The 13,212-nt window shown below is 40.0% G+C and overlaps 1 protein-coding gene across 1 annotated transcript; it reads left to right on the top strand.

Moving 5' to 3' along the window:
• The first annotated feature begins 124 nt into the window (after positions 1 to 124).
• LOC124864959 (casein kinase I-like) lies at positions 125 to 12,827 on the top strand. Its single transcript, XM_047359900.1, has 9 exons — positions 125 to 601; positions 5,537 to 5,647; positions 6,719 to 6,867; positions 7,064 to 7,292; positions 7,363 to 7,533; positions 7,674 to 7,822; positions 8,139 to 8,307; positions 8,427 to 8,539; positions 10,505 to 12,827. The coding sequence occupies exons 1-9, from the start codon at positions 526 to 528 to the stop codon at positions 10,553 to 10,555; spliced, it is 1,218 nt and encodes a 405-aa protein (XP_047215856.1). The 5' UTR covers positions 125 to 525; the 3' UTR covers positions 10,556 to 12,827.
• Positions 12,828 to 13,212: the final 385 nt, after the last annotated feature.

The raw sequence follows: 13,212 nt of genomic DNA, 5'->3' as shown, positions 1-13,212 counted from the left end.
AGGGTTGATGGGACTTGTTACTGATAGTAGTATCTGTTGGAGGATCTGTAACAAGAGGCTCTTTGGTCGTGTCCTCCCCATAATCTTAACAGGGAAGTGACGTCCCCGACCCAGCAGATTGCTGAGCAAGGTCCTAACATAGAGCAGTTTAATCTGAACAAGAAACACTGTGCCAAGTACCCGAGGGAATCTTTTCAAAATCCTTCTTCATCCGTGGGAATTTAAGGCGTAACGATTTTAAAAACTGCAAGAGCATAAAGTACAGCGATTAAACTTTCTTACAAACGGCATATTGTCGCAATATGACGTTTTTAACATTTTAAAAGAAGAGGCGAAAGATTGTCCGAGCCGTCTTCTTCCGGATACAGCATACAGAAGAACCAAATTTGTCATTTGAACGGATTTCCAGGGTCGACTGCTTGATTCTATTCTACTTGTAAACCAGCTTGAGCTTTAAAGCTGACCATATTTTCAACATTTTGGAGCTAGCGAGCGTGCTTGCTAGCCGACGACAGATTTATTAACATGGAGTTGAGAGTCGGAAACCGATACAGACTGGGCAGAAAAATTGGAAGCGGGTCGTTTGGAGACATATACTTGGGTATGTTTTTGTCCCCGGAGCTTACCTACGTGTGCTTTTATATTAACATGAAAAGGAAACTATGAGGAAGTTAGAAAACTGGTGCCCTTTTCAGAGGTTTAAAGGATCTGATGTTAGCCGATCAGCTGTTATGTTCAGCGTTAGCTGCTAGGCTAGTAGTTTCTGTAGCAAGTAAGCAAGCAACCCCATCGTCTGTCTTAATTCTTTTATTAGTAAAATGTCTATTTTATTTGTTTTTGGTTTAGGAACGTGTGCTTTGCTATAACATCAACTCAAAGTGTCCAAATAAGGGGTTCAAACAGTTAGGAAAACTGTCAGTTTCTGTAGAGCTACGTATTTTGTCCTCAGCTAGTTGTGTAATTTCTGATGGATTTTTTATATTTTGCTCTTATTCACCTGAAACCAGTTTTAGTGAATGATCGACCAGGCCAAGTCTATTAAGTATTAGGTGACAGTTGGGTAGATGCGTTTTAGCCAAAGCGGGTTTATTTATACAGCAACAAGACAATTCAAGGTGCTGAAAATACACGATAAAATATAAGAAAAACATACACTATAAAAGAGCGCTGCAGTTCTACTTGTTTTAAATACAACCAGGTTTACAGCTGACTTTAACAGATCTACTGTGATTGCTATTCCGTGTGTTGTACGTTATAAAATTCATACCAAAAGGATTTGTATTTAACAGATTAGCCCTAAGATTTGTTTGATAGGAAGGCCCAAGATCCTTCAGAGAACAAGCTGTCACGAACCTGTGTAAATATAGCTTCATCTCTACTGGGTGACATATAGCTGTCTTCAGTTAGCTAAGGCAGTTGACCATCTACTGATTAAATAGTTTTTGTGAGATAGATTACGTGTTGAATCATACAGGAAGTGAATGCTTTATGATCAGAACATTTATTGTACAATCTGCAATAACAGGGTCCTTATTTTCAAATGGATCATGATAGAGGACTTAACATAGCTACAGTTATTGTTGCACAGTTATGCACTATTAAAATGTCTAGGTATGTATTAGGGCTAATTGAGCTTTTCTGCTTAAGTTGTGCTTTGAAATGTTTTGTACTAGAATCCCAACTCATCAACTTATGCAACCTAACTAAGTTGTGTATTCTCAAGAGCCCTCATAAAGTTAACTTGTGTTTTTGTATAACTAAAACTCATCTGGACCATGTTAAATTTCCTCACTTAATGGTTCCAAACAGTGGAGAGGGAAGATTTATTAAGTGGATCTAGGCTTTCTTCCTGTTGTACAATACTCCTGTTGTACAGCGAGAGCTGCCAGCCGCTTGCATAATCACTTAGTGTTTTTGTCTTCACTCAACTGTCCATCTTTTCCATTGAGTTGCTGATGACTAATATGTTGTGACATTGTAAAAGAGTCAGAGCAATGTGTGGTTCTGTTAAGTCACTTACCTCTTGGCGGTTTCAAAATTTAACAGAGGGATTGTTTGCTAATCCCTGTTTTTGTTATATACTTAAGGTACTATTGAAATGCATTCGTGTCCCAGTAATTCCATGTGTGTTTGTGTAAGTAACACTGATAAATGTCTGAGACCTAAAGGGTCACTGCTGTCTGATCATTAGCAGGGCGTGTTAGGGTCACCTTGTTGAGTAAGGTCTTCTTCTCTTATATCCACCATTAGGTATTAAGAGGTAGTGCATAAAGAGGAAATGAGTGGATAGTCAGGTGAACTTCATCCTGTGTTCCACATACGTTTTCTGTTGAAATTAGTTTTAATATGTTGAACACTTGAGTTTAAGCAAGTGTCTGCTGGGACATAGGCTCTGTCAAAGGATGGTTTCATTTGTAGACCACAGAAGATGTCCCAACCTAATCACCGGTACCACACTCAAATCCAAACCTGTTAATTTCCTTTCACATGTTGCTTTTAAGTCGTCACATATGACAATCTGTCATATAAAAAATAAATGGCGATAGGGCTGCAACTGACGATTATTTTCATAATCGACTAATCTGTCGATTATTTTTATAATTAATTGATTCATCAGGTTTTAGTATAAAAATTTTTTAGCCTTTATTTCCCCATATAAGTTAAGAACAAATTTTCATTACGAAAAAGGAAAGCACAAGAGAATTGTGTTTAGGAAGGAACAAATGAGCTCAACTGTATAAAATATTTGTTCATTTTTAGGCATAAAATACAAAAATGAGGTAGAATACCATACAGATGGTATGTATGGTATTCTACCACCATGGATAGGGGTCTCATGTCATTTCCTAGCATGTGAGCGTCCACATCTATTCGTTCATTGTTGCTTGTTTTTTTTCCTGCATAAGAAACACAGAAAAGACCAAAACAACGTTACTGTGATTAACAAAGCAGTGCACACATGTGCAACAGTACAGCGTATAGATCCATGCTCGTGGAACGTCATGTCAAAACAAGGCCAACTATTGGCTGATTTCTTCTTCTACTGCTCTACCGATAGATCACAGCGTTCGGTGGCTCATAACTGCCACACATTGGCGGCAATTGTAACAGATTGTGTTTAAAAAATAGACTGCATATGGCTAGACGTGATTACAAAGCAACTAATCGATGACTAAATTAGTTGACAACTATTTTAATAGTCGATTTTAATCGATTAAATTGATTAGTTGTTTCAGCTTTAAATGGCAATTCCATGTGTTTACCACTACCATGTAAAAAGATTTAATTTGACCGGCGTTTAAATCATTATGAACATTTATTGGAATTGAATACATTTATTCCTTGGCTATGTTTGCATTAAAACATTTGAAGAATGTAAACTGTATCACTGTTGTAGTTCACTGTTTGGTGAAAATCCCAGAGAAAGTGTTGTTTTCTAGCTAAATGAAGGCATAAAAATATATTTGTGATTTTATGATTATTAGTAATTGTGGCAGACCTACAAACCTTTTCAGATTAGGTCAGAAAAGTTAATGGCTTCTGCCAGTGTTTGATGTTGAATCATTTGCCTTCTAGCTCATTAATTATTTATGGTAGACTTTTGTCTCATGAATTGTTGAAAGTTGTAGACAAAAGGATGTAGGGTGGTTTGGCGCTGCTCCTCGGTGTTATAAAACACTACCTGAGGCTGTTGCCTTTCTAGGAAGAAAACAAGGACTTGTTAAACAGATACTGTTTGTGATTCCACAGTAAAATGAGAACGCTCCAGCCCTGTATGCTGAAAAGGAGGGGCATATTTAAAAGAAAACTTAACACTAAGGTTGTTTGAGAACAGCAAAAACCAACAGCTATTTAGAATTGCTCACACTGTGTGTTGTTGGTGGAGTTATTAAACTGATGACACATTCTTCTGCTCCCTGCTTGTTGTCAAGTTGGTGGTTAGGTTAACGTCATATCAGGCGGATACTCCTGCTTTTCCACAGTGGTACATTTCTAACCAGAGGGTAATACTTAAGTGCATCATTGACTGTGAATCCCTAGAGTTTGGGTTGTCTGCGAACATCGGCATTCCCTCAGTAGGCTACAGACCTTTAGGTGCTGGTGTCAGTACTCTGAACATCTGACAACATGTGAGCTCTGTCATTCTGAATCATTTTGCTGTCATGATAAAAATGCAAATGATTGCATGGTTGAGTATACAGCTTTCATTCTTTTCATGATGTGAGCGAATGACGTTGTACTTTGTCTTTCTAATCATCATAAGATGGGTTATTGGTGTTCACAGTATTTTTGCATATTCAAGCATTGGTTCCTGGTGGTGCCTCAATGTTGCTGCTCATGAAATAATAGAGTACAGAGATATGTCTGAACATGTTGCACCAGCAGCGCAGCATGGAATAAAAACACACCCTGCATACTGTGTGAACACTTTGGTGGATTAGGAGCACGCACACAGTCCTCCATGTGAGAACGAGGGAGGGAGTGTTGCATTCCCTAGGAAAATCTTTTCAGACAAATCCCATTCCTCTGACACACGAGAGCAAACAAAGTAAAACACAGGGTTGCTTGGGTTATTCAAATATTTCAACTCTTTTTACTGGTGAATAGATTATTTATTTATTTATTTGTTTGTTTATCAGACGGGTTGTGTTAGAGAATATGCCTTCTTACCTCACCGACACCTGCAGCTCAATGAGTGTTATGTAAAACGTGCACTCACCTTTTAAATTAACACTGAACACATTACATTTGAACTTTTGTGTTTGTGGTATTCCCAGTGTTTGTTCAGAAAAGTCCTAATACATAAAATGTTTTGTGGAACAGTTTCCCTCCTTGCTGCCTCTTTCTGCCATTTTGCATGTCGAAAGTCCACATGCACGCATCTATGCTGCTAACTGTTGGCCCCACCCTGCTGCGTGTCCGTTGCCAGATGACGTAGAGAGAAATCAATGATGTTCCATCAGAGCTACACAATTAAACTGTTTCTGCTATGAGACTGTGTTCATACATGTGAGTGGGAGTAATGGGATTACGTAAGATGGTGTCTGGTTTCTCTCTCTGTGGGGGGAGCTAACTGGACTCCATTAGCATGGTTAGGTAGGGAGCTACCTCAACACTTTAAATGTGTCAGTTTTGGAGCCATTTTCCAGAATCCCTTGATGAGTGAACAAGGGAGATGAAAATCAAAAACTGGACTGTACTTGCAGTAAGGAGTGGTATGAAAAATGTTGGACTGATTTCTATTTTTAATGGTTCGGCTGCCACTAATAATTTACGACATACACAAACGGTACTGCTCCACGTTAACCAGCTGTTCATGGATTTCAGCCTCTGCTCAAAACAAATGATTAACAACAAAGAAGATCTCAGAATTCCAAGATCATCACAGACATGTTTGTATCCTGCCATGTTTGGCCGGAACTTTGACATGCTTTCATTGTTTCTAAGATGATTCAATAAAGTTACATATTTTACTCTTATTGACTCATTTAGCAGCCTGTTTGCATCCAGCTAAACTTTGTCTGTGTCTGTTCAGGTACTGATATCTCAGTGGGAGAAGAGGTGGCCATCAAACTGGAATGTGTGAAGACCAAACACCCCCAGCTCCACATCGAAAGCAAAATCTACAAGATGATGCAGGGCGGAGGTATTACACAGTGAAATCCCCCCTGTAATTACACACCCATCACCTGCCAGAAGAAACACAAATATAAAGAATACTTCATTAAGATCTCAGACTTAACTTATTTTTTTCAGCTATAACAGAAAAGGAGACTTTTTTTTGTTTCAAGTTGATATGAAAGTTTCTCTGTGTTCCTAAAACATTGACATGGAAAGTCATTTTTTCCCCGAACCTGTTAAAAAGTAAAATTTTTGAGGTTATTTAGTGGGAAACAGTAGCGTCTTATAATAATCAGTTTTTATTTTGGCACTAAAAGTTTTATTGACAGTTACCGGACAGGAAATGAGCATAGAGAAGGGGGACAGACATGCAGCAAAGGTGTCAAGGTGGGGAATTGAACCCAGGACGGCTGCGCCCAGGACTATAGCCTCTATATGGGGGCTGCCTGCTCTACCGCTACACCATGCAACGCCCCATGATCTGGTTAATATCTTCAGATTAGCTGCAACCAATCACAACCAAGCAATTCATACATTCCTGTTGCCCAGAATTGTTAATGTATCAAATAAACACATATAGTAAGTTTCCATAAAATAAATGACAAGACAATTAAAAAATCAAGACCAAGCAAGCTGTGCCCCGCGATGGACCGGCGTCCTGTCCAGGTTGTACCCTGCCTCCCGTCCATTGACTGCTGTGGGTGGGCACCAGCTTCCCCGTGACCCACTACTGAAGAAGCGGTAGAAAATGACTTCATGATTTACAATAAAAAAATGTGTTTAATGTTTCACTCTAGCCAGTTTTCTTCTAAAATGGATTAAACAATGTTTGGCTTACCTGGTATGTTCTAGCATATAGGATTTTTTTATGCATGTTAAGGAAATAAAATGATCAAACCACAAATGCAACTGTTAAAAAAAATAAAAATAAAAAAAATAGAAAGAAAGAAAGAAACAGCTTTGTTTTGAGCTTTGTTGCCAAAACCAAAATTAAAGTGCAAACATTTGTCAGACTGTTGTTGTTTTTCAGCTACTATTAAATGAACCTCTTCTATCAGAATGACAGATAATTACAAAACGTAATATTTTCTTTTAGTGGGGATTCCAACTATAAAGTGGTGCGGGGCTGAGGGGGACTACAATGTGATGGTGATGGAGTTGCTGGGGCCCAGTCTGGAGGACCTGTTCAATTTCTGCTCTCGGAAGTTCAGCCTGAAGACAGTCCTCCTGCTTGCTGATCAGATGGTGAGAGCCAGACGGGAATGAACTATGACCTCACTGTTCCCTTTTTAAAATGTGAAAACATCAATGATATGTAGTGAGTTGGGTGCGAAGTTTCAGATAGAAAACTTTCAGGTGACATCAGTGTTTCATTGGAACTTGCTGCTCTCTCATTCTTGTCGTGTTTAGTTGTTAACATTTGTCTGACTTGTCTTTCTAGATCAGCCGGATTGAATACATCCACTCGAAGAACTTCATCCACCGAGACGTGAAGCCAGACAACTTTCTGATGGGGCTGGGCAAAAAGGGCAACCTGGTCTATATCATTGACTTTGGACTGGCCAAAAAATACCGGGATGCTCGCACACACCAGCACATCTCCTATCGTGAAAATAAGAACCTGACTGGCACTGCCCGCTATGCCTCCATAAACACACATCTTGGCATTGGTAAGACATGCACCTCTGCAGTTCACTAACCTTTACTGCTCCCACTCTGCTCCATCTCTCTTTCAAACAGAGCAATCCAGACGGGATGATCTGGAGTCACTGGGATATGTCCTCATGTACTTCAACCTGGGTTCTCTTCCCTGGCAAGGCCTTAAAGCTGCCACCAAGAGGCAGAAGTACGAACGCATCAGTGAGAAGAAGATGTCCACCCCTATTGAAGTCCTCTGCAAAGGCTACCCCTGTGAGCTAAGCTGCTAATATGTTCCTATAAAATCAACTCTTTCTGTTGTTTTTCTTATTGTTCAAACCACAGGAATGCTTTTCACTGATCTGTCCTGTCCTGTTCTTTTTTTTCTTTTTTTTATCCCCTCTTCCCTTTAGCGGAGTTTGCGACATACCTGAACTTCTGCCGCTCTCTGCGATTTGATGATAAACCCGACTACTCGTACCTCCGTCAGCTCTTCAGGAACCTCTTCCACAGACAGGGCTTCTCCTATGACTATGTGTTTGATTGGAACATGCTCAAATTTGTAAGTCGTGTTGCTAAACAGTTGAAATACAGTTAAAAATCAACTAAAAACAAGGTTTTGGTAGTTAATCTAACTCTCATCATTTGGTGAATCAATCACATCTGTTAATATCATGTTTAGTGATTTAATGTTCTGTTTTGGGTTTTGGTGAAAAGCTGAAGTTATAAATGAAACATCTGTTGATTCGACTACAGCATTTTGTCACTTAAACCAGATTTAATACGTGCTCATTTTCGCAGTTATGGTCAGTTCTGTTTGATGTGAAAACAGCTAAACATGGCTGGAGGTAAATGGCAGCCTGTGTGTTGTGTGTCAGGGTGCCAACAGGGCTGTGGAGGATGCAGAGAGAGAGCGTCGGGAGCAGGAGGAGAGACTGAGGCATAGCAGAAACCCTGGGGCCAGAGGCATGGCTTCTGCTTCGGGCAGAGCTAGGGCAGCTCAGGACACTGCAGCCCCCTCCCCACTCAACCCTGCTTTACACACAGGTCAACAAGAATCGCATTCTGTTTGCTTCATCGTTTCAAAGCCTCTAAAGGCTGAAGGCGCCAGCATTAACATAGCTCCCCAAATAGCTGAGACTTGTCCCTTTTTTGTTTGTTTGTAGGTATGGAGAAGGAGAGGAAGGTGAGCATGCGTCTTCATCGTGGAGCACCTGTCAACATCTCCTCCTCAGATCTGACAGGACGTCAGGACACGTCTCGCATGTCCACCTCCCAGGTACTAGAGCTCAAGGGCTTAGAATAATATACAAAACTAATATATCCAAATCAATTGAATTAAAGGGTAAATGGACAGATGTCTGTTAGTCAATATGAGACAAGTCATGTGTCCATTTGAGCAGCAAAGAGGAAGTGACTACGCAGAAAACAACATTGTGTCAACACTTGCTGTAGGGACAGAATTCCCCTCAGGTCTTTTGTCCTACATAAGGTTTTTTTCTGCTTTACCAGTCAGAAAGTTGAACAACCAAGAAGCAACAGTGGTTCAGTCTTGACAGGATGTAACATTCTGGCAACTAGGAGCTGCTGTTGTAGTGCACAGGGTTTTTTCTCCTTTCTCCACTTCAGTCCTCCTGTCACAGCTGTTAAAATGCAGTGAACAAAGCAGAACTCACTGCCTGTGTCCTCCATGTTCTGATAACTTTACAGAGATGATACAAAGCACTGAATTCAGCTCCAACCTGCCCCTGGGGACTTTTCATACCTGCTGTCACTACTGATTCAGAGTATTCTTTCATAAAACCTACTCATTGTTTGCAGACAGGAAATGTGACTCAGATAAACAACCAGCAGAAGGTTGCATAGAGTGTTGTTTTGGTTTGATACAGGATACATGAACTTGTATTTCATAAGAGTCAATTGGACCAAACTAGGAAAAGGACCACAATCAATAGACATTTTTTTTAATAATCTAAAATTAAAGAATCAGATTGAGATGTATGCATGTTTTGGATTAATTATTTCTGCTAAAGAGCTGCTCAGGCACATGGGAATGTAATGGTGTCATTAGGTGTATAAAAAGGAAGTAGACTGGGACCAAGTGGGGGTATGGAATGGACTGGCAAGGGGATACGTTGTCCCGTAGCCAGCTTTAGTTGGCCCTTTGCTGTTAATTGTATTTATGTTTGGTGTTTTTAGGTATGCAAAGTTGCACATTCAGAAACATCTTTACACATTAGACGTTTCATTATTGTTGCCTTGAAATACTGTGCACGAGGTGAACTCGCACACTGTGATATCTTGAATATTTTAATTTTTTTAAAGCTGCTGAAATGTTCTAACAACTCCTCATATAGAGCAGCCATAGCTTTCTCCTGTATTTCTAAAATAATATCTGACTTGACATGTGAAGCTAGAAGAAGTCACTGTGTCTTTGCTGATAAAGGATAAAGAAACATCAGGCAGTTTTGCTGCATTCCTCTCTGCTTTTGTTGATAATTGCTTCAGTTTCCATTATTTGTGAGAAGTTCTGATAAAGTTGTTCTCCTGCTTGATAAACTAGGTTCTTTGCTTTGCACGTTGTAGTTCTTGATGATCTGTTACACTGGGCTTCAGTCAGGTCTCTATTAGTCAGCTGTCGGTCTGTGGGAGACCTGAGCCTTGGTTGAGCAGGTCCGAAATGTCAGTCAAGCAGACGGAGAACAATGAGCAGAACACACTCTTCTGCTGCTCTATGTGAACATCAACATAAAGTGTCCACCCCAGATTCGTTATAATATATCATACAGGCCTATTTCAGGGTTTATTTGTCCAATTCTGAAATTCAGACTGCATTTTTGTACAGTGGGCTCGGTCCTGAACATGCTGGTGTAGAGGTTTAAAATCAGATAATGTTGCTTGCTCTGTTATAAAACTTTAGTGTGTCTCTGAGGTCTGCTCCTCTTGGACCCCTGTCAGACCCCTCAGTCTTACTCCAGATGTTCCCTGTGCTTGTTCCTCGTAACTACTTTACAGAACCCCACCTAAGACTTCAGACATATCATGTGCAGTTCTAATGCAATATATAAAAGTCCTTTATATAATATCCTTAATTGACCCACAACAGGGACATTCAGGTGTATCAGTAGCAAAGTGAAAGGTAAATGGAAGCGTTTGCCTTTTAATAAGCCTGTTGCTGGTTCTTTTCAGGCTCCAGTTGTTTATGATCTTCTGAAACTTTGTCCTTCATTTCCATGTTTTCCAGGCTCTGTCCCGGGTTACACCAAGCGGTCTCCAGTCTGCAGCTCCTCGGTGAAAACTTTCTATCTGCACATCCACTGAGGACGCCTCAACATGCATCACCTGCAGCACATACACACTCTCACACACACATTCACACAGATTACCAGGACTCTCAAATGACACAGAAAACTGCTCACCAATGCACCAGAGTCTGCCTGTGCATCTGTTCACTCAATGAAAGAAGAGATGCACAGCCAGCAGATTGTGTACGTATGTGTGAGAGAGCGATGGGCAGGTGGAGACCTGTTTGGTTGCCTTAACAACAATCTTTGCAAAGTGGAAGCAACAGCAACCCCTTTTCCTCATGGAAGATGTGAAAACTCATTCTCCCTGCTGTTAATGAAGCCATTGATTCACTTTTCTCTGGCATCTTTTTTTTTTCCTGACTTTTGATTTTACTTGTTTTTAATCTTTTTAGCATAAAAGCTTCTCCTTCACCAGCTGTTCAGCATGAAATGGAGAATGCAGAGTCTGTTAAATGTTCATTTCTTGGACTTACTTTGATAAGTCAAAAGGAGAATTGTTCCATCATAGCACAGTGCCTAAACTCTGTGTATTCTGCAAAATACTTTACTACAAACCCCGCAGTCAACACCTCGTTATTTTGTTCTTTTCAGGTGGATGACAAAGGGGAAAAGAGACCCTGTTCTCGAGTTCTGTCCATGTCCTCAGGTGTGGTGGAATCAGGACGATGTTGGAATATCATAAACATGCAGCACATTTAGTTTGTCTTCTGGTTGTGACTGACGTGGAAAAAGCTGTGAATGGAAGAGTGAGTCAGGAGTTCAGTCTGTCCACATCAATCTTCTGACGTTTTCTTTTAACTCGGTGCATAGTGATGTGGCTTCTGTGTGTATTTGTGTTGTTGTGTCCTAGGGGGTTTCCATTCTCAGAGGTTGGGGGATAAACACGTTGATTTCCTTTTATATAATTATATATAAATGGAAACATTTTTGTAAGCTTTTAGGTCCACAGCATCTTCAGCCTCATCCTTAGACCTGTGCCCCTCTTCTTCCATGCTGAGTCAAAACACATTTTTTATTTCTCCAAAGCACAACTTGTCCATTTTCTAAATAAATTCCACCATCAGAAATAGTTTGAAAGTAAATTCAGGACACCCTTTTCACTCTACTGTAGCTAATCTCATAATGTAATAAGTGTTGGTGAATGACTGGAACAGCGTGAGAGCTAATTAATCAATTATTTTTTTTCCTGTTCTTAGGATTTGGAGGAGAAACCGATTTGCTCATTTAAAACAAAATAGTTTGACTTTATAAGGGCATTCTTGTAAAAAATAACTTGAAATCTGGGACAGTACTACTAACTAACCTATGGGTTAATGTACACAATTGAGTTTGCTGATGAGAAGACTGTAGATGATCATAAAAAACCCCTTAAATGCTTTGAAGTCAAGTTTGAAAAGACATTTTTCACGACTAACTGGCATTAAAGATTTTACAATGCTGTGGTCCTTTCTTGTTTAAAATTCAGCTCTATAGAGCACAATAACTATAGTGTCCATTGGCTCACTTTCCTGTTTAGATAGAAAATGGACAGGTTTTGTTTAAGGCCCAGCATCATGGAAGCAAACGAGGTTTTTAGAAGCTGTGGATTGTTACGTGGTGAAGGGTGGTCACGGCTGAGGCCCCTCCTGGAGCTCCAAGCTTTGTGGCTCCTCCTGGTGATCTGCTCTGAAACTCGCTGATTTTTAAGTAGGAATTCCTTGATGTCATAGACTGGTGCGAAGTATTTGTTGGCCATTTTCTGTAGTTGATGTGGGGATGGGTAGTTGTTGTACCTTGTACATGTTCCTTCTGTTGTGTATAGGATGCGCCTGTTTACCACGTCCTAATGAGCTGCTGTAGGCTTTGGGAGGAGTTTCTAAAGGGACTGGGAATGCTTCACTCTATTAGGGTTCCTGCGAAGGACCTTTTTCCCCCCTTTAAATATGTATTTCACTTGTGGACTTTGAAAAACAACTAAGGTGATATAATAACTTGGATGTCTCACTGATGATGGCTGATAATTGCAAGTACACGTTTCCTTGGATTACGTTTTCTGTTGCGTCTGCCTCTGGCAGTGATTTTCTTACTTTGTCACCACCTGTCCAATAAAGCTTGGAGGTGTGTACTGGATTTGGGTCCCACAATGTATCTTATACTGTAGATTCATGGGAAATATTTTGTTTTTCTTTCACTCCCATCTTAATATTTTTGCTCTTCAGTTGTAATGCCACTGTATTTGTGTATTTTAAAATTGTGTAAATAAATTAAAAAGTATTTGTATGTGTGGATTTTTGTTTTGATGAAGTACAATAGGAATTTTAAACAAATTTATGTGATGTTGGAATATGAGGATAATCATTTGGCTGATTATTGGAAAAGCAGATCTTGGGAAGTACAACTATCCAACTGAACAAATGAACATTAATGGGAGAAGCAAATCATCCTCCACTATAACTAGCATAAAAAGCACCACATACAGTTCTGTATCTGCAGTGGAACACGAGCATTTCAGGATGTCTTGATGTCCACTTACAATATTTGTAAGATAGAATAGCAAGGGAAACCTCTACAAGGCCCGATGTGGCAGCAAAATGGCTAAAGTGGAACCTCTGGTACCGTCCTCCATGTGTGTTAAGGGCGCCCATCAATTTGCAAAGGGTGCATG

The sequence above is a fragment of the Girardinichthys multiradiatus genome, chromosome Y (genome assembly GCF_021462225.1).
Source record: "Girardinichthys multiradiatus isolate DD_20200921_A chromosome Y, DD_fGirMul_XY1, whole genome shotgun sequence".
Classification (NCBI taxonomy): domain Eukaryota; kingdom Metazoa; phylum Chordata; class Actinopteri; order Cyprinodontiformes; family Goodeidae; genus Girardinichthys; species Girardinichthys multiradiatus.
This window is presented reverse-complemented; position numbering and strand designations above follow the sequence as displayed.